Source organism: Medicago sativa, chromosome 7 (assembly GCF_051527215.1).
Source record: "Medicago sativa cultivar Bolivia chromosome 7, Bolivia_mono, whole genome shotgun sequence".
NCBI classification, from domain to species: Eukaryota; Viridiplantae; Streptophyta; class Magnoliopsida; order Fabales; family Fabaceae; genus Medicago; species Medicago sativa.
Genome location: NC_140755.1, coordinates 91,499,280 through 91,521,173, shown reverse-complemented (window position 1 = coordinate 91,521,173; position 21,894 = coordinate 91,499,280). Strand labels below are relative to the sequence as shown.

Here is a 21,894-nt window from a genome sequence, read left to right as displayed (position 1 = left end):
TGATGATTATACTATTTGAACTGTTCATGTATATGGTATGGTATGACTTTTTTACTTTTGAATAGGTATGTGATTTCAGCTTATCTCAAATGAAGTATAATACATTTCTTTTTTTTGTAGATCAACCACATGAACATTAAGCTATCATAATTTTTATTCTTATCAATCAATTCATTCTTTATAGCGTCCTTATTGAATGTTCATGTCGTTACATATTATACAACAATATATGTTCAAAGATTTTTGTTTCTATAAATACCACATATGTCAACATAAACACTCACAAGTCATAACACATCACCGTCGATCAAACTCAATCATTGATGACATGCTGTCATTACGTAATTTTTAGGACTTATTGTGACATTTTGTTAGAGTTCTCATGCAATTTTCACTATTCCGGGGTACAAAAAGATGAAAAACTGAAGTTCTGCCAGACCAAATCGCGCCACGCCAAAATGGAGCCTTGCCGCGATTTTGGAACAAAAAAATACACACTTCCTGTAAAGAGGAAATCGCGGCACGCCTATATACATGGCGCGGCGCGATTTTGCTAGGTCAGGCCCATAAATCTCTATAAATACTGCACTCAGCCAGAAGAAAAAGAGTTACGATTTTGGAGAGCAAAGTGCGATTTCTTCAACCTTTTACCAATTCATGTATGTTTTAATTATTTCATTGATTATGCTATTTGTAAACTCGATTATGAGTAGCTAAATCTCTTAGAGATTAGATCCGAGATGAATCTTTGTAACCCTAATTGACACATGTTGCTGTGAAACTCTATTTTGTTTATGAATTCAATTCTAGTTTATTCAATTCAATCGTTCTTTATGCTTTTTATATCTTGATCACACATAACTTGATTTCGTAAGAATGAATGACCACTGACCATGGCTTTCAACTTAGACCTAATTGAATTGTTCTAATAAACAGGGTTAGTCTAGGAATAGATAATCGTTTGTTAGTGATAACAGGTTAACGTTCGGTAAAACCTTCAAGAATTATTAGACCACCTAAGGAATTAGGGGCTGTAGTTTAAGAAGAGGGTCCTAACTCAAGGGATTGATTAGGGCTATTTTGTTAATCATCGTAAATTAGAAAAGGATTCATAACAAATAGGTGCAGTAGACCAATTAGGGGAACTTAGAGGATTCGACGAATCTGATCTCATCTTTCTCTCATATTTTCTTAATCAAATCTTCTCTTTTATTTGATTTCATAAAATCAAACCAAATCTTCTGCCTAGTGGCAAACTAAAAATAAACTTTACACATCCTAATTATATAACGAAATTGAATTATTGAAGTTAAAAACAGTCCTCGTGGGATCGATATTTTTACTACTTCGATAGTATTTAGTGCACTTGCCAAACGTCTATCAATCATCACCTTCCATCAAACTCTCTTCCCTTTCCTACAACAATGTCCAATCTTCCCACCTCCAACCCATTCTCATTAACCTAGCAAACCGTTATGACGACTTCTTTTTGTAGAGATAACAACACTGTTAAACTCAAGAAAACCGTAGCTGTGGAGACTCCACCACAAACACCTCTGGCGCCGGTTTCACCGATGAGGGACTTAATTGAGCCATCATCCTAGAAACCACCCAAAAAGAACATTATAAATGAAATTTTTGTAACCTTAACCTATAGGTTACAAAAGAAACTTTATCGCTTTTCTTGGTCCCTCTCATTTCTCCTTTATAGGTTAACCAAAGCCTCAATTTTTTTTTTTTTGGCTAAATACCATTTTTGGTCTTTTTAGTTTGACATAATTTTCAAGTTAGTCCTTTAAGTTTCGAAAGTTTCAATTAGGTTCTTTTAGTTTGACAGAATTCCCAAGTTAGTCCTTTAAGTTTCAAAAGTTTCAAACTAAAAGGACTTATTTGAAACTTTTGAAACGGTGACGGTGAAATAGTTTATCAATTAAAAGGACTTATTTCAAACTTTTGAAACTTAAAGGACTAACTTAGGAATTTTGTCAAACTAAAAGGACCAAAAGTGGTATTTGGTCTTTTTTTTATTGAACAAACCAAAGCCTCAAGTTTAAACTTGAGTTTAAGCATACAACAATGTTAAAACTCTTATGAAGAGTTTACTGTTCATTTGAGTTCCACAAAGCTCAAGTGATTAGACTAAAGCAATTGAGAGAGAAAATAAAAAATAATGTGAGTATGAAAGAGAAAGTTGATAAAAAATGGTTGTTCAAATATATTTCTCTTTAAATGTATACCAAGACTCAAAATAATGGCTACATATATAACATCTATTATCTATTGATATTACAATGTCTCTCTCACTCACAGGCTACATACATATCTCCAACTTATAGTTAACTAGCTAGATAGACATGTGCAGCACGCATGTCAAACTCAATCCTATGATTCATATCAAACATTCAATAATGTAAGGACAGTAATTTGAAATTAAGTTGAAAGTGAATCGGGTGCATATATATCTAAATATTACAAGACAGTAATGACCACTTCATGTGGATGAAAATCAAAAAAATAGCATATATGTAAGAAAGAAATGAATTATATATTCATATATGGTCCCCATCACCACCGATTTCAGCTAGCTAAATGCTCCACTCTTATAACTTTGTCTGGTTATCATGGATACCATGTTGAATTGAAGCCACCTGCGCAGTAATGAGACATTGTGACTTTGTGAGGTGTAATGCACAAGGCTTTCATAGCCATGCACGATGAAGAATGTCTAATGCTCAGTAACACATATATGTTCTCTGATATGACGTGTCCCTCCTTCACTCTACTCTCTTTTACTATAAATTCCCATGCAATTAAGGATCTCCGCATCACAACACAACCAAGCAGTGGCTGTTTCAATCTGATATTCATCTATCCAATCATGGCTAAGCTTCTTGCACTCTCTCTTTCACTTTGTTTTCTACTTTTCAGTGGCTGTTTTGCTATTAGAGAGCATCAGCCTCATCAAAAGCAGCATCCTCAACAAAATGAGTGTCAGCTAGAGCAGCTGAATGCACTCGAACCTGATAACCGTATAGAGTCAGAAGGTGGCATTATTGAGACTTGGAATCCAAACAACAGGCAATTCAGATGTGCAGGTGTAGCCCTCTCTCGTTGTACCCTTCAACGCAATTCTCTCCGCAGACCATTCTACTCCAATGCTCCTCAAGAAATTTTCATCCAACAAGGTCAGTTACTTTGATATTCTTCCAATATCTTTACCTACATTACATGCATGTATTAGTGATACTAGTGATCACATAGAAGTAATTATTTTTTACTACCAATTACAGGTAGTGGATATTTTGGCATGGTATTCCCGGGTTGTCCTGAGACCTTTGAGGAGCCACAGGAATCTGAACAAAGAGAGAGTCGCAGGTTCAGGGAATCTGAACAAGAAGAAGGACGTAGGTTCAGAGACAGTCACCAAAAGGTTAACCGCTTCAGAGAGGGTGATCTCATTGCAGTTCCTACCGGTACTGTATTTTGGATGTACAATGACCAGGACACTCCAGTCATTGCCGTTTCTCTTATTGACACCGGCAGCTTCCAAAATCAACTTGATGAGATGCCTAGGGTGAGCACTGAGCATAATGACACTTCCCATATAATATATAGATTATAATATGATAAAAGATAATCAAGTTTTAACTCTAATAGAAATTGGCATTTGTTTGATGCTTGACAGAGATTCTATCTTGCTGGGAACCAAGAGCAAGAGTTTTTACAATATCAGCAACAAGTGAGAGGAAAGGGAGAACAAAGGAGAGGTAGGGAAGAACAAGAAAATGAAGGAGGCAACATTTTCAGTGGCTTCAAGAGGGATTTCTTGGAAGATGCATTGAACGTGAACAGGCATATAGTTGAAAAACTTCAAGGCAGGAACGAAGACCAGGAGAAGGGAGCCATTGTCAAAGTGGAAGGAGGACTCAGCATCATGAGCCCTCCAGAGAGACAACAACGCCACCCAAGCAGACAAGATGAAGGTGAAGATGAAGATGAAGAGGACGAGTGGAGGCGGCCACATCATCAGAAAAGCAGAAGAGGGGAAGAGGAAGAGCGCTCCTGCCGCCGAGGCCAAAAATGTGACAGACACAATGGTCTTGCGGAAACAATTTGCACTGCCAGGCTTCACCAGAACATGGCCTCATCTTCATCACCTGACATCTACAACCCTCAAGCTGGTAGAATCAAAACTATCACCAGCTTTGACCTCCCAGCTCTCAGGTGGTTAAGACTCAGTGCTGAGCATGGAACTCTCCACAGAGTATGTTTTTCTTTTAATTTGTTATCCAGATTCGTTTTATGTCAATCTTTTAGCATCAACATTATAGGAAGTGTTCAAGAATTACTAACTTTTTATATGAAACAGAATGCTATGTTCGTGCCTCACTACAATCTCAACGCGAACAGCGTAATATTGGCATTGAATGGACGTGCAAGGCTACAAGTAGTGAACTGCAATGGCAACACTGTGTTCGATGAGGAGCTAGAAGCTGGTCGTGCATTGATAGTACCACAAAACTTTGCTGTTGCAGCAAAATCAGTGAGCGACAGGTTCACTTATGTGGCACTCAAGACCAATGATAATGCTGCGATTGCTAGGCTTGCAGGGACACAATCCACTCTAAGTGGTATGCCAGTGGATGTGCTTGCAGCTACATTCAAGATGAACAGGAATGAGGCAAGGCAGCTCAAAAACAACAATCTCTATAAATTTCTAGTTCCACCCCGTGAGTCCGAACGCAGAGCTGCAGCTTAGAAACAAACACTGTTTCTAAGGCTTTTTGCATGCGAGACATGTATAATAATAATAATAATTATGAATAAAAAACAAATGCTTAGATGCCTTTTGAAGTTATGTACGTGTAAGTACTCTATCTGAGTCATGAACCTTTTTTCGGAAGTGAATAAAGTACAAGTGAAATTAATCTCAATGCTTTATAATATTCTGTCAAGTTTATTTTGATCATGCTTGTTCACCTTTATAATAAAGCAAAAAGCAAATATATAAAACAATGTGACCCTATCAATGTGTAGCATCATTTGCAAAACAGGTCTGTGTTAACTACTTGTTTTATAACAAGAGTTTCAGTTCCAATGGAAAAAAGTTTAACGAGTGAAGGGTTCTCTAGTAACCAGTAATGCAGAAGGTGGATCTAAGCTATGAGTATCAGATTCTTGAGCTTGCATTTAAGTGCAAAATCTACAAGTCAACTATGTTGACTGCTTTTCCAAACCTTGTGAATTATTAAACAATCTCAAAAGTTATTTTCCCAGATTGAATCCTTTTTAGATTTTTTTTTTTTAAATGGAAAATGTCACTAATTGTTAGTAGGAGGAGGATTGAACCCTCAACCTTTTTATCACTCAACTCCTTAACTCTCATCCCACCACCAAGTCAACCTTATCTCCCCTCAGTTTTCAGGTACTCTTTCTTTATTGGTTTTGTAAATTTTTTCCTAACTTTGATGGTCAAATTTATAAATTTATATACTTCAAGCTAGTTGTGAAAATTAAGAAGACATATCAACATGTATCAAAGTCCTTCTCGAACACTAGCAGAAGCATATCAGTTTTATTCGAATATCTTACTGCATGAGATTGAGGTGATTAGGATTAAACTTATTCTTACTTGGTCAATTAAGCTTTAGCTTATAACTTTTGCTTTTTCATCAATTTTTATTATTCTGTTTCAGTTATATTACTTTCACTAACATTACCAAATCACGCAATCCTAAAACCTTCTCTTAATCCCAATTTAATTTCAGCATAAACCCTAATCCTAAGCCATTCACCGAAATCCTATATTCTAATCATCTCAATCCAAATTTACCAACGAATTTGTCCTAATCCTAACACCAGGAAAAAGTGTTTTCAATTATAGATAGATAGAGAGAGAGAGAGAGAGAGAGAGAGAGAGAGAGAGAGAGAGTAACCTGAGAATTCGCTATTGAAGCAAAGTTGAAGCGAAAGAATAAGACATAGACAGATTGTAACTGCAGAGGTGATGGATGGAGCGATACAATGGCAGAAAGAACAACGTCCGCGAGGCAATCTTATTCAGTAATCATACATACATGTACTCTCTCAGGGGAGAGTTCTCGGAGCAGGGAGGAGTTGCAACAATAGCAGGTGAGAGGTGACACAGGATAATGGAGGGAAAGTCAGGAGAAATAGAACGAATTTGGGGAGGAAATGTACCAAAATTGTAATTTTAAATTTTTTGCTTAAATAAGTTTTTCATCCTAAATTGTAATTTTTTTTTTTTGTGTAAAAAAAAAAACATTACGTTAAAAAATGATGGAAAATGATGAATTTAACTTTTAAAAAAATTAAAATATTGTTCCTCAAAAATAAAAATAAAAATATTGTTTAAATATGTTTTTTGTTTTTTCCGTCATCGTAAAGAAAGTCACATATGTATTTGTGTTTTTATAAATTTTTAGTTTTAATCTATCAACAATGTTATAAGATTGATTGACAAATTTGTGTGAAAAAGTTAGAATTTCTTGGTTATAAAACTTTGATCGATGATTTGTAGATATTATTAGCCAAGCATTATAATTATTCTAACTAAAATTTATAGAATCAACTATCAATTTGGTTCATAAACTTTCATTATCTCATTAATTTAGTCATCAAACTATTAAATCTACTAAAAGGTCAGTCAATTATAGAAAATACATCAACTTAGCCCTTAAACTATCGTAAAAAACAATCAATTTTGTTAAGCGATAAATCAAAGTAGTTAGATGAGAGAATGATTCAAATAGTAAATTGATGAGAAGGTGATAATTTTTTATTTTTATTTTTTGGTTTTGAGAAGGTGATAATTAAGAATATAATCGACAATTTATTTAAAAAAACCTTTGTTACTTGTAAAAAAAATTACATGTTACTTTTTTTGACAAATTACATGTTACTTTTGTTCCCACGATTATTTTACTTCCAACAAATATTATTTTCAAAAGTTTGTCGCTGTATTTTTATTACACTTTTGATCTCTTAATGTTGCAATTGGTCCTTTTTGTCCCAAACAGTGTAAAACATTCCTCAAAATTGAGAGACCAAACGTGAAACAAAAAAAACTGCAGAGTTCGAATATGCAAAAATAATATCTATGGGAACTAGTAAATTTGTGAAAAATGAAAAATAAATTACACAATATAAATAGAATAATAAGTCTAACTCCCGTCAGATATGTTTGTTATTGTTAGTCGGGTCGTCAGATAGAAAAGAGGAAACTTCAAAGTTGAAACAATAGAAGTCAAACGATGATATAAATATGAAAGTGCCAGGCATGGACTTAGACCACAACTAAATAATTTATTCAAAAATTTAGAAGTTTAGTGAAATGATATTCACACTGTCAATATTCAGAATATTCATTGTAAGTGCAGCAAACACTACCATTTATTATTCATTGTAAGTGCAGCAAACACTACCATTTATTTATTAATAAGAGGATATAATAATAGAAACATGTAAAGTCTTGCTTATTAGTACTATTAAGAAGAGTAGAGATCGATTTCTTTCTCGACAATTTTTTACGATCCAATTTTGTTTCCGACAAAAAAATAATATAAAACTAGTCTTGATTGTTTTAAATTGAGTACAAATTAGGCCTTAAGAAAATTGTGAATAACTAAATTGAGTTTTAAAAAGACTTGTAAAACAAAAATCAAATTGTGCCGATTAAAATAACACCAAAATGATAAATTCAACCATACAAATGAACTTCTGTAAGAATATCTAGCTTGGAATTCCTTACAAATCAAGGAAAACAATCATAATCAGACCATTAACTAATGGACCACACCATAATAACTCAGCTTCACTAGCTTTGACATTTGTGCCTTTATGAACATAAACTTTGTCTTAACGGAGCATGTGTTTGACAACTCCTAAACCTTAAAACAGTAACGGTTTTTTTCTTCTTTATATAAGAGATTATAACATTAACATAAAGGCCATATGCACTAAAGAGTAGAGACATGGCAACTATTCAAAAGGTTAATGCTCTTGTCTTCTATATACTGCTTATATCTTTGCTTCCATTGAATATCACAGCATCACTAAAAACAGAAGCAGAAGCTCTTGTCAAATGGAAAAACAGTCTAACCTCTCCTTTGCCTTCCCCTCTCAACTCATGGTCCCTCACCAATCTTACCAACCTTTGCAGTTGGAATGCTGTTGTTTGTGACAACACCAATACAACTGTCTTAATCATAAACTTGTCTAATGCCAATCTCAGTGGAACACTCACTGACTTGGATTTTGCATCATTCCCAAACCTCACCCTCCTCAACCTCAATAGCAACAGGTTTGGTGGATCAATACCATCATCAATTGGCAAACTCTCCAAGCTCAGTTTCTTAGACTTGGGAAACAATTTATTTGAAGGCACGCTACCGTCTGAGCTAGGCCAGCTAAGGGAACTTCAATATGTTAGTTTTTACAACAATAATCTCAATGGTACCATTCCCTATCAGCTCACTAATCTCCCCAAGGTAAGTTACCTTGAACTTGGATCAAACTTTTTTGTATCTTCCCTTGATTGGTCTCAATATTCAAACATGCTTTCCTTAAATTACCTTGGTTTGGAGGAAAATGAATTTACTGGTGACATTCCAAGTTTCATACTTGAGTGCAAGAATTTAACATATCTTGACCTCTCTCAAAACACTTGGAATGGTACAATACCAGAATCCTTTTATGGTAATTTAGGAAAGCTTGAATATCTCAACCTCACCAACTGTGGACTAGAAGGAAAACTATCATCCAACTTGTCCCTTCTCTCGAATCTCAAAGATCTTCGCATTGGTAATAACATGTTTAATAGTCATATTCCAACAGAGATAGGATTGATATCTAAGCTTCAATTTCTTGAGCTGAACAACATTTCAGCTCATGGGGAAATTCCTTCTTCCATAGGTCAACTAAAGGAGTTAGTGCATCTTGATCTCAGTGCTAACTTTTTGAACTCTAAAGTTCCTTCTGAGCTTGGCCTATGCACAAATCTAACTTTCCTAAGCTTAGCAGTAAATAACCTGACAGGTTCTTTGCCTTTGTCATTAGCAAAGTTGACTAAATTATCAGAACTAGGATTATCAGATAATTCTTTTTCTGGTCAATTTTCAGCTTCATTGATCTCTAATTGGACTGAGTTAACTTCTTTGCAAGTCCAAGAAAATAGGTTAACAGGAATGGTTCCTCCACAAATTGGTTTGTTGAAAAAAATTAAAATCCTTTTTCTCTACAAAAATCTTTTCTCTGGTCCCATTCCTAAAGAGTTAGGAAACTTAAAGGAAATGACAGAGTTAGACCTTTCTGGAAACCATTTCTCTGGTCCAATTCCACCAACCATTTGGAATCTCACAAACATAACAGTCATAAATCTTTTTTTCAACAACCTCTCTGGAAACATTCCACTGGATATTGGAAACTTAACCTCACTACAAATTTTTGATGTCAACAATAATAACTTGGATGGAGAATTGCCACAAACAATTTCTCATCTAACTTCCTTAACCTATTTTTCCGTGTTCACCAATAACTTCTCAGGTAACATTTCCAGAGACTTTGGAAAGAATAGTCCTTCTTTGACTCATGTCTACTTTTCAAACAATAGTTTCTCAGGAGAACTTCCTTCTGACATGTGCAATGGCCTAAACCTACTTGTTTTGGCAGTAAATAACAACAGCTTTTCAGGGCCATTGCCGAAATCTTTGAGAAATTGTTCATCTTTTATAAGAATTAGGCTTGATGATAACCAGTTCAATGGAAATATCACAGAAGCATTTGGGATTCATCCAAATCTTAGTTTCATCTCACTTAGCAGAAATCGCCTCGTTGGTTATCTCTCTCCAGATTGGGGTAAATGTATCAGCTTAACCGAGATGGAAATGAGTGGAAACAAACTTTCTGGAAAAATTCCAATCGAGCTAAATAAGTTGAGTAAATTACAATTTCTTAGCTTGCACTCCAACGAATTCACCGGAAATATCCCACATGAAATTGGAAATATAAGTCTACTCTTCATGTTGAACTTGAGCAGGAACCATTTATCAGGAGAAATCCCAAAGAGTATTGGAAGATTAGCTCAACTTAATATTGTTGATTTATCAGATAATAACTTCAGTGGAAGCATTCCTAAAGAGCTCGGTAATTGTAATCGGTTACTAAGCATGAACTTAAGTCATAATGATCTGTCTGGCATGATGCCGTATGAACTAGGCAATTTGTATTCACTCCAATCCTTGTTAGATCTTAGCAGCAACAACCTTTCGGGAGAAATTCCTCAAAATCTTCAAAAGTTAGTATCATTGGAGATCCTCAATGTCTCACACAACAATCTATCTGGAACAATCCCGCAATCCTTTTCAAGTATGCCTAGCCTTCAGTCAGTGGATTTTTCTTACAATAACTTGTCAGGTTCGATCCCAACAGGTGGTGTTTTTCAAACAGAAACTGCTGAAGCTTTTGTCGGAAACTCAGGTTTGTGTGGTGATGTAAAAGGATTAATATGTGCCACAATATCGTCTCAAGAAGGTTCTGGAGAGGCCAACAAAAAGGTACTTCTTGGTGTTACTATATCAGTTGGTGGAGTACTATTTATAGGGATGATTTGTGCTGGAATCTTATTCTTTCAAAGGCAAGCCAAAAAACACGGTGAAAAATCCAAAAACATTGAAGACAATGATCAGAGTACTTTGTGCATGGTATGGGGAAGAGATGGAAAATTCACATTTTCTGATCTTGTTAAAGCAACCAATGATTTCAACGAAAAGTACTGCATTGGAAAAGGAGGATTTGGAAGTGTTTATAGAGCAGAACTACTTACAGGTCAGGTAGTTGCTATCAAAAGACTCAATATATCAGACTCTGATGATATTCCAGAAGTGAACCGCATGAGCTTCATGAATGAGATAAGCACGCTAACAGAAGTGAGGCACCGGAATATAATAAAGCTTTATGGTTTCTGTTCTATGAGGAGACAAATGTTCCTTGTTTATGAACATGTAGAGAAAGGAAGCTTGGGAAAAGTTTTGTATGCAGAAGGAAAATTGGAGCTAAGTTGGAGTACAAGGGTGGAAATTGTGCAAGGAATAGCACATTCAATTGCTTACCTGCATACTGATTGCTCTCCACCAATTGTGCACAGAGATATAACATTGAATAACATACTACTTGATTCAGATTATGTACCTCATCTTGCAGATTTTGGCACTGCAAAGCTGCTAAGCTCTAACAATTCGACTTGGACCTCAGTTGCTGGATCCTATGGCTACATGGCTCCAGGTACACAATGCATTTAACGATTGAGATTATCTACACTTTCATAGTTCATACGATATAATTAATATTATGTGTCGTAGTAGCATTTTTTATTTGAGTATTAAACCTACAACTTATAATATATGGATATGAAATTGACTCATTTATTTAGTAACAAAGTTTTAATTTTGGATTTTGCAGAGCTAGCGCAAACTATGAGGGTGACTGAAAAGTGTGATGTGTATAGTTTTGGAGTGGTGGTGTTAGAGATAATGATGGGAAAACACCCTGGAGAATTCTTGGGCACCCTAAATTCAAACAAGTCTTTAGCATCAATGGAAGTGCTTGTGAAGGATGTTGTGGACCAAAGGCTTCCACCTCCAACAGGGAAACTAGCTGAAACAATAGTGTTCGCCATGAATGTAGCTTTAGCATGCGCACACGCTGCTCCTGAGTCTAGACCCATGATGCGTTCTGTTGCACAAGAATTATCTGCTACCACACCGGCTCGTCTCTCTCAGCCATTCAGTATGATAACTGTAAGCAAGCTTACAGGATTCCATAAATAGATCCATCAAGGACTATGTGAAGGATTTTAATATAAGGTCTATGAGGATTGAAAATATAAATAATAAATCTCATGTATACTAGATGCTGCCTTACACATTTGCGTGGGTAGATGAATAATGTAGAGTTTGAGGAAAAGTATATAGTTTTCATTTTTATACACAATAAAACAAAATGGCTGTATAATTTCTATGAAATACTTAATGATGCATTCAATGTTACCATACTCACTTAATCATCATTAATGTTTAATTTCTTGTTGATTCATAATTTAGATCACTCATATAAAATGTGAAGATAGTAGGTGTAACTTTCAACTCCAATCATTAAATATTAAAAATACTAGTTTTACAAATTACATCTACCATCCATTTTTAATTTGATCATCATTGTTGGAGTCAATATAGATAATCAATTAGACATTACTTTCCAATAATGTTTAGCCACAACTCATGAATAGGCATGGCAATGGGGCGGGGTGGGGACGGGTTTAACCTTCCCCGTCCCCATACCCGATTTGAATATACTTACCCGTTACCCTACCCATACCCAACGGGGATGAGAAATTGAATCCCATCCCCGTCCCCAACGGGTTCGGGTATCCCCGCCCCATCCCCGTCCCCGCATTGAATAATTTTTTTTAATAAAAAATTAAAGTTTTTTTTCATCCCCAAGAGCAACGTTGTAATACATTATCCAACAATACGCTCACTTTAACATTTATTAGACGGATTGATTTAGTTGATCTTTTAAATATCAATGGTAGTTTTTATTAAAATGACAATTATCAAACAAAATAACATGACATATCATCATAAAGTAATTTTTTACATTTGGGATGGGTTTGGGTATGGGTTCGGGGTGGGTACCTATATACCCGTTACCCATCCCATACCCGTGTTTTGAAATCGGGGAAAACCCATACCCATACCCAAACCCAGTCAAAACGGGGAAAACCCGTCAAATTGGGTTTGGTTTGGGCGGGTAACCGCGGGTATGGGTTTTATTGCCATGCCTACTCATGAATGTTGGCACTAAAAGATGTCACATTATGAATCAAATCAAAAACTGTCCCAGAGTTGAATTGAAAACACTCAAAGGTTTCCAAAATTCTACGTCATTGGGACATAATGAATTGCTTGATTTTGAGTTGAAAAAAGGTTTATTTGTGACATTGTCACATGTTCATTAGAAAAGGTTTCACCCAAAAAAACGTTAGAAAAGGAAGATTTCTGTTGATTGTGTATACCAACTGATTTGTCTTGAAACTTCTGGTAAGATAATTGCTTGATCTTAAATCTCAACATATAATGTTTAAATGACCTCCATGCTTTTAAACTCTCCCAGAATCACAAGTTTCCACATGTTACAACATCATCATAAAACAAAAATGCATACAACTATTGATCATACAGACAATTACATATCTTTGCAATGGTTTTGCTAGTCAAAAAATTTGTGCAGCATAAAAGTAAGTCTAGGAAAATAAGTCGACATAAATTCTTAAATGGAACATATCTAAGCTAAAAGGTCAAACCAGTTGCCAACACATAAACATTACATTAGGTTAAACAATGCATAGTTTCATGCCAAGAAGAGCCCATGTTCATCAAAATCTATACCAAACTTCATATTTGATAATACAGTTATCAAGTTAGTCCCTTTTTCTGCAAATTTCATAGTTTTTAAAGCTTGTAATGCAAACCTTAGCAATCTGTAGTACAACTGTGCAAGGAGTCAAAATATTAAATATCACTCCATCCGTGTACCCCGAGTCTTCTTTTCAATGCTACCATTTGGATAACTGAAAAAATATTGATCTACCTCCATACCTACAAATCATGCAATGTTACCTATATAATTAGTGATTTTATATGCAAGAATGACTTTCTTAACAATCTAGCAACATTTTTTTAACTAATCCTCATCAAATTATAAGAACGTTGTTGGTTTAACAGCAACATTACTTAGATACAAAATTTATTTAAAATATTAATTGAGAAAGAAAAAAAAAATGTTGAATTCACGTAATGAATACTTTCAAGTGACTGATCATATCATACTCTAATAAAGAATGCACAACACAATATATTATGACAGAGAAAGAGAGACCAATGATATTAATAATTTAAAGAAAAGACATTACTTTGAACTCAATTTACAAGCGTGTAACTATCTATTAATCTACTCAGGCAAAAGAACAAACACATAGAATTCAAAAAAATTGTTCAAGATTGATTAAAGCTTTAAATTCAAAACGTTCAGCTTGAAAAAAGTTGAAATTTCTTCACCCTATAGTCAACATAGCGGTCTAGATCACATGTATGGTTTATGTACATTCACAACTCAACTCTTATACTTAAACACTTTTCAATTTCATACACTCATTTTCCCCAAAAAAAAAAAAAAATCATACACTCAGTTAACATCTTATTTTTTTCTCTATCTTTTTTTTCCTTTCACATCAACCATATATTACATCGATTAAATTACTAACTCTTTTTTTATTTTAAAGTGTGTACACTTAATGAGGTGTCCACCAAAATTTCCCTACATTCTTAGTTGAATGGTAGAGCTCGTTATGTTATTCAACAAATTAAATAAGATCCTTCTCCATAGTTCTACAATATGAATTAGTTGTATACATCTAATGTACTTTATAAATTTAAATAAAAATAGAAATGTATGATATTGACTTCCTTTAGATTTGGAGTATTTCATATAATTCACAATTAAATCTTCAGATGTTCTTACTAAGCCAACCTCCACTAATTAATTCCTTACTTCAATGTTGCTACAAACCCAATCAGTGTCAATGAGCCGGTCAAAACTATCTTTCTTTTCAAGATTAACAATAGTTTGTTGATCTTGTTATGTAAATTAGAAAGTTATTTACCAATAACTAGCTTTCTTTTCAAATAATACCTGTATAAATTGATTTCGCCTATTATATTCTAAAGAATTGACATTCAAACTAACAATTTTAACATTTTTTTACCTTAGATTTGCCAAAGCAAATTGAATGAATACAGTTATAATCATATAACAATTCAAATACATTTGATTCATTTTTTGAAATATTTTATAACTCGTTTCGATTCCATTCTTTTATAGAAAAAAAAAACAATATATATCCACTTTTTTAAACTTATGTAAAAAAAATTGGCACCGCTGCGGCATTAATTAAAGGATGATGAGGTGTAAGAATGAAGGGTTTGATATGCATGCATGGTGAAGAATGTCGACATTGCATGAAATCACATTCACTTACGTGTCCATCGTTGAACCTTCTCTCCATTTCTATAAATAAATCACTAGTACATAACAATCTCCACATCACTTCAGTTCTGTTCAGTTCAGATAACATGGCAAAGCCAAATTCTTGTCTCATCCTTTACAACTATCGCTATCTTCTTTGTTTGTTACTATTCTTCTTCACGTGTGTCTGCTCAGCACGACAGCTTCCACGTCAGCAAAGTGAGTCGTTCAACGAGTGCCAACTAGATAGCATCGATGCTTTGGAACCTGACCATCGCATTGAGTCAGAAGCTGGTTTGACTGAAACATGGGATGCTAATCACCCTGAGCTACGTTGTGTTGGTGTCTCTGTTCTCAAACGGACTATTAATCCTAATGGCCTTCACTTGCCATCTTATGTTACATATCCTGAGCTCCATTTCGTTGAACAAGGTTGTCACGTTATTTTTAGGAGTTCATCTTTGCTCCATTTAGCCTTACTCCATTTACTCCTTTTCAATGCATAGATGTATGACACATGGTAAAAATAAATCTAAGGGCTGAAATTAAAAGGTTAACATAAACACTTATCCATCTTATTCCATCTATCTTCTTCTCGGCACCTAATCTCCATTGTCGCCTCTCTCTCTTTCTCTCTCCACCACCAACACTGCCGCCGCCGCCCCTCTCCGTCCGTTCCAGTTATAATCCCAACCACCATGAAATTAGTGTTTTAATCAAAATACCCATTCTGATTCATTGATTTACAATTAAGAAGAAATCCCTAAATTAAGATGAAACCCTAAAATTAAGAAGAAATCAAAACAACTACGTGATATCCATAATTTTATGCATTTGATCAGATCTGAAGCAAAGGCATCAAAACAAATATCATAACGTAAAACAAGAGAGTTGAATAAATTTGAAGCAGAGGAATCAAAGATAAACTCAGAAAAACGAAGGTGATTAAAAAGAAGAAAAGGAAGCATCTGGTGGTGTGAATATGGGACCCAAAACGTTTGGTTCTTCTTTGGATATGTTTCATTACTTTCACAAATTTCTTCATGCTTGGCCTCAGAATCTCAATGTTAACAAGTATGAGCACATGATGTTGCGAGAATTGCTCAAGAATGGAGGATGTCTGGGGTTTGTGTACCGGTGATTGTGATGATGATAGAAATAAGATGCATAGGTCTCTATGTTAACCATTTAATTTCAGCCCTTGGATTTATTTTTACCACGTGTCATGCATCAATGCATTGAAAAGGATTAAATGGAGCAATGTTAAATGGAGCAAAGATGAACTCTATTTTTAGTTGCCTTTCATCTAATATAAAGTTTTCTAGTTTTTATTATCTTTCGTGTCTATTTTTTTTCTAAAATAGTTTACACAGTTAAATTAACTATTAACTTTTAGTCTTATACATAGTTATAACTACTAATATTAGTAGTTATAACTTATACATAGTTATCATTAACTTCACATAATTTTTTTTAAGGTATCACAAAATATAAAATAAATGCCATGTTTAAAATTTCAAAATGAAGTCCCAAGTATAGTTCCATTGTATGAACGTTGCATTGTAGCTAACTTCGAATTTTTTATTTATTTGTTTTAATGGTGAATTTTTAGTTTTTTTTTTTTTTTTTGAAAGAATGGTGAATTTTTAGTTAATAGGCTATTTAACTCGGAAAAAATAATCAAAATGAAGCATGTGAGAGTTTCCTTTCCAAAAAATAAGAGTAGCTATTATTTGATTTATTTCTCTAGTTAGAAAAGAAGAGTTCATGTGTTTCCTTATTTTATACATCCTCTGCTCTTTATTATACCAAAATTTTCAATAAAACTTTTGGTCCTATTTATAAACTATTCTTTAAAAAAAATTCTACCCCTCATTTAATAGAGAAATTCTAACATGTCAAATGTGGTCACACACAAAAAGAAGTATTTTTTTAATAATAAGGAGTAATAAGGAGGAAATTGATCAAAAAAAAGATGATTGAATATTTTGAGGAGAATTTTGTGTGTGTCCAAACATTATTGATTTGGTCTTGTGACCATGGAAGAATACCTCCATTTAATATACTCTATCCGTTTCAAAATGAGTGTCGCTTTAGCCAATTGCACACATATTAAGGAATGGAATAAAATAGTCAAATGTTATAGCAATTTTACTAAAATAACCTTACTTTATAAGAATAAGACAAACTTAAAGTTGTATTGAAAATTGTGTGAGAGAGAAAAGTTGGAGTATTTATTGAGGGTAAAGTTGGAAGAAAAAAATTAAAGTTGTATTGGAAATGTAAAGTGACATTCATTTTGAAATAAATTTTTTTGACTAAAGTGACACTTATTTTGAAATGGAGGGAGTATCTTTTTTAATATTAGTGGGTGTATTAAGCTGTTCTTAATTTTTTATGAGGGAGTAGGAGTAGTACTAGCATACACTAGTGGATTAGGATATGTGCTACTAATTGACTCTTGAATTAATTACCATATTCAATGTCTTTCAATCTATTCAAAATTTACCAAATTTTTTACTAGTAATCATTTTGTGGGAGAATGAAAAAAATCTCAATCTGAGTTACACTATATGTACACGTACAGGAACGGGAGTGTTGGGAATGTCAATTCCAGGATGTGGAGAGACATATGAAGAGCCACAATGGGAAAAAGGAGGAAGGCCACAACAACCACAGGATCGTCACCAAAAAGTTCGTTACGTGAAACAGGGTGACCTTATTGCTATTCCACCAGGTGTTCCTTACTGGACCTACAATTATGGTGATGCACCTCTCATTATCATCACTCTCCTCGACACTTCCAACAAACTAAACCAACTCGATCGTATCCCACGAGTAAGCAACATTAATAATCTAATAATTAATCCTAAATGCAACTTTGTTATATATAAATGATTAATTTGTTATTGTGATGTAGAGATTTTATCTTGCTGGGAATCCAGAAGCAGAGCATACAATCAAACAGAGTGGAAGAAAACGTGGTGAAGAAGAAGAGTCTAACAACATGTTCAGTGGTTTTGATTCACGTTTCTTAGGTCAAGTTTTGAAAGTGAAAGAAAGTATAATTAGAAAGCTTCAATCTCTAGATGAAGAACATAGAAAGCACCAAATTATACAGGTTAAAGGAGGTCTTAGTATTATAAGGCCACCTTTGGAACCAGAAATAAGAACAGAAGAGGCAAAACCACACAAAACACACAGAGAGCATGGAGAAAAGAGAGTAGAGGAGGAAGAAGAAGAAGAAGTTGAAGATGAACCAGGTAAACGAGAACACCGTCAATGGCGAAAAGAAACAAGAAAACACAGAGAAGGTGAAGGTGGATGTGAAGGAGAAGAAGAGGAAGTGGTAGAAGAAAAAGAAAAAGAAACAAAAACTAAAGAGCATTGTCATCATGGTGAAAAAGAAAGAAGACATGGTGAGAGAACAAGAACCAGAGAACATGAAGGACAACAAAATTTCTTCGATGAAACCGTTTGCACATTGAAGCTTCATGAGAACATAGCTGATCCTTCACGTGCCGATGTTTTTAACCCAAGAGCAGGTCGTATAACCAATGTCAATAGTTTGACTCTCCCAGTTCTCAAATTGCTTCATCTTAGTGCCCAATGGGTTTACCTCTACAAGGTAACTAAATAAGTGCATCATTGTGCGTCTCGGAGTCATGCGTTAGACATACCGACGCTGACACATGTGATTACATTTAACTATATCATTTTAAAATTAAATTTAACATAACTAATATTTTTTTTTACTTTTTTTTTTTTTTTGCTTATGTGCAGGATGGTATATTTGTGCCGCATTGGAACATGGATGCGAACAGCATAATGTATGTAACAAGAGGAAGAGGGAGGGTTCAAGTGGTGAATAGTGAAGGAAAATCGGTGTTCAATGGAGAGGTGAAAAGGGGGAAATTGTTGGTGGTGCCACAGAACTTTGCGGTGGCAGAACAAGCGGAGAGTGAAGGATTGGAATACATAGTTTTTAAAACAAATGATAGAGCTGAGATTAGTACAATGATAGGGCGTGATTCAGCGATTAGTGCAACACCTGGGGAAGTTCTTGCTCATGTTTTTGGGCTTAGTCCACAAGAGGTGAATGAGTTGAAGAATAATCGTAATGAGGGTGTTTTGGCTACTCCTGATTCTCGAATCCAGGATGGCTATATTGCCATGGTGTAACTTAATCTTATGTTGTAAGTTATTACTATTATGTAAAATAAAGGAAATACTGTGTGTGTAACAAAGGAATAACACATAAATTTGGGGATAACTCAGAAGAGTTTTGCAGGCTGTTAATGCTATATTTTCTTTGGACATGGCCTCAATCACATAATAGGTCTCTCGAGCATCTTTTGAAAAGATGAATGCTATTACGCTAAAAAACATCACAGTTTTCAGACCTCAATGCCTTCCGTAGTAGTTAATTGGCATATTTGAGGAATCCATGTCAGAATGGAAATCGACAATTGGTTTTCTTTAGGTGGCAATATTCAACTTACTTTATCAAATCACTAAAGATAAAATTTGGACTAAATTGCGAGATAGTGGGATTTATTTTAAAGCTTTTTGTTAAGTGTTATTAATATTTAGAAAATGTAATTGAGGTCTTTAAACTTTTAAGAAGTACTATGAAGTAATACAATATAATGTAGAGTCATTTATACTACTAAATTGGATGATATAGATGTAGATGTTTTAAGGGGTTCAACCGTTCAACGGTTGACCCTTTGTTTCTCACAAATGACGCTAATGATCCAAATAAATTAGATCTAAGGTGGCGATTTAAGTATCAGTGCAAATATTAGTAAAAGAATGTCACAAGTATTTTTTTGTTAGAAGTGGAGATTAGGGGGAATCAAGGTGAGTGTGTTGAGATCGTAAAGAAAACCATGTCGAGAGTCATGACGTGATTCTCGACGAGATTTTGTACGTGATCTATGGATTATCTTTAAATTTTGTTTAATGTTGATTGATTCAGTCTCTTCTCTCCTCTCTCTCTTTCTCATTATCTCTGTCTACATAAAATATACTTCATTCGTTTAACGATGAGTGTTGTTTTATCAAAAACAATATTTGTTTCAAAACAATTAATCATTTTAAATACCCACCAATAATTGATGGAGTTAATTTAGTAAAATGATATTATGTTTTTTGACTACTTTATTGTATTCTTTAATCTGTGTGTGATAACCTTAAACCACAGTATATATTGGTTGGAAGAGACCCCTGATGAATCGATAAAGCTCATCACTTATGATATTTGCAATGAAGGTGGAGAGATGAGATATTGTAGGAAGTGGTGCCTTGTTAATTATTACATAACTCTGAAGGGAGATTGATCAAAGGATGCAATAGAAATATTGGAGAATGTGACGCTCTTCATGCCGAAATATGAGGTATGCACCTTGGTTTGGATATGCTTGGAAGGAGAGAACTTCTCATCTCATTGTAAAAAGTGACTCTAAAATTCTTTTAGACGTGATTTCAGATACTTGTAAGTTTGGTGGGGTGGTTCCTACTTTTGACTTTAGATTGGCATGTTCAATTTCGTCATACATGGTGGGAAAGTAACTTTTGCGCTGATTGACTAGCTAATTTTAGTCTTTTCTTAGATTCCTTTAATTGTACTAATGTGGAGGCTCCTCCTAGTGAGTTGCATAAAGTACTTTTTGGTGATATTTCTGAAATTTACATGTCGAAGAATGTCCGATTAGTGTTGTGGTTTTTTTCTTTGGGCTTCGGCCATCTTTTATACAAATAATAATAATAATAATAATAATAATAATAATAATAATAATAATAATAATAATAATAATAATAATAATAATAATAAACGACGGTCATTTTGAAATATGGGGGTGATTTTTAAGTGTGGTTTATTGAGAGACAATTTTACATATTCACATTTTAAATTAAGGGTCCTACTAACTACTATTAATATAATATTACCATGTTTACTTCCTTAACCAATGCTTTGAGACACTAGTTATCATTTTTCCTTAAATTAAATTATATAAATCTCCACTAAATTCTCACAAACTTGTGTCACTTTTTTTTACCATTCACCTTTTCTATGATACTTATTTATTAATCATCTTTTAAATATTTGTGGATTATTGTATAAATATTCACTAAAAAAAATAATAATAAAAAATAAAACAAAACTTTGTAAATACATATTCTTTCTGGAATTAAATAAAGAGTAATGATATTTTGACATCCATTTGATGACAACTTTGTTGACAACCTTGTTTTTCTCACTTCTTATTGGTCAAAAACAATGGAGAGAGAAAAAGGAAGAGAGAGGATAACATCATGTGAGTATGAGAGAGAAAGTTGTTCAAAAGTTGTCAAAAAATGGTTGTCAAAATATCATTTCTCTTAAATAAATAAGGCTAATGTTAACTTGTGCCCTCAAGGCACATGTTAAGATACTCATTATAGAAATACACATATCAAAAGACGTGCATTCAACTTCTTAAAAGTTGTTATATTGTGTTTTCCAATGCAAAATTGCTCTATTTAGGTTGTTTAACATGTGCCCGGGCACAAGTTAACATGACCCAATAAATAAACGTGGTAGTTGAACTCAATACTTATCCAATGTTTGGAGTATATTCAAATAAGAGCCTGTTTGGATTGGCTTTTTCAAAGCCAAAAGCAATTCTCTACAGTGACAAAAGCAATTCTACAAAATTCCAACATGTTTGGTTTGACTTTTCAGAATTGCTTTTATCCTCCAAAAGCAATTATCCATGAAGCTACAAATCTTAGCTTCTAGCTTTTCTA

General features: G+C 34.1%; 3 protein-coding genes and 2 long non-coding RNA genes across 5 annotated transcripts; 3 read left to right on the top strand and 2 right to left on the bottom strand.

Moving 5' to 3' along the window:
* Nucleotides 1-2,407: 2,407 nt before the first annotated feature.
* Nucleotides 2,408-6,186, bottom strand: LOC146910211 (uncharacterized). Its single transcript, XR_015018464.1, has 2 exons — nucleotides 5,937-6,186; nucleotides 2,408-3,219 (listed from the first exon to the last, which is right to left on the bottom strand). It is a non-coding gene; the product is annotated as an uncharacterized LOC146910211 (long non-coding RNA).
* On the top strand, nucleotides 2,864-4,934 carry LOC146910212 (legumin A-like). The gene is made up of 4 exons (XM_085725342.1): nucleotides 2,864-3,185; nucleotides 3,291-3,574; nucleotides 3,686-4,264; nucleotides 4,370-4,934. The coding sequence occupies exons 1-4, from the start codon at nucleotides 2,879-2,881 to the stop codon at nucleotides 4,757-4,759; spliced, it is 1,560 nt and encodes a 519-aa protein (XP_085581468.1). The 5' UTR covers nucleotides 2,864-2,878; the 3' UTR covers nucleotides 4,760-4,934.
* A 1,786-nt stretch (nucleotides 6,187-7,972) lies between the features above and the next one.
* Nucleotides 7,973-12,070, top strand: LOC146910210 (uncharacterized). Its single transcript, XM_085725341.1, has 2 exons — nucleotides 7,973-11,301; nucleotides 11,479-12,070. The coding sequence occupies exons 1-2, from the start codon at nucleotides 7,995-7,997 to the stop codon at nucleotides 11,844-11,846; spliced, it is 3,675 nt and encodes a 1,224-aa protein (XP_085581467.1). The 5' UTR covers nucleotides 7,973-7,994; the 3' UTR covers nucleotides 11,847-12,070.
* A 1,379-nt stretch (nucleotides 12,071-13,449) lies between these two features.
* Nucleotides 13,450-14,943, bottom strand: LOC146910209 (uncharacterized). Its single transcript, XR_015018463.1, has 2 exons — nucleotides 14,843-14,943; nucleotides 13,450-13,676 (listed from the first exon to the last, which is right to left on the bottom strand). It is a non-coding gene; the product is annotated as an uncharacterized LOC146910209 (long non-coding RNA).
* Nucleotides 14,944-15,183: 240 nt separating this feature from the next.
* On the top strand, nucleotides 15,184-19,375 carry LOC146910208 (legumin type B-like). Its single transcript, XM_085725338.1, has 4 exons — nucleotides 15,184-15,534; nucleotides 17,690-17,940; nucleotides 18,023-18,730; nucleotides 18,886-19,375. Exons 1-4 carry the CDS (start codon nucleotides 15,210-15,212, stop codon nucleotides 19,282-19,284), a joined length of 1,683 nt encoding a protein of 560 aa, XP_085581464.1. The 5' UTR covers nucleotides 15,184-15,209; the 3' UTR covers nucleotides 19,285-19,375.
* The last annotated feature ends 2,519 nt before the right edge of the window (nucleotides 19,376-21,894 follow it).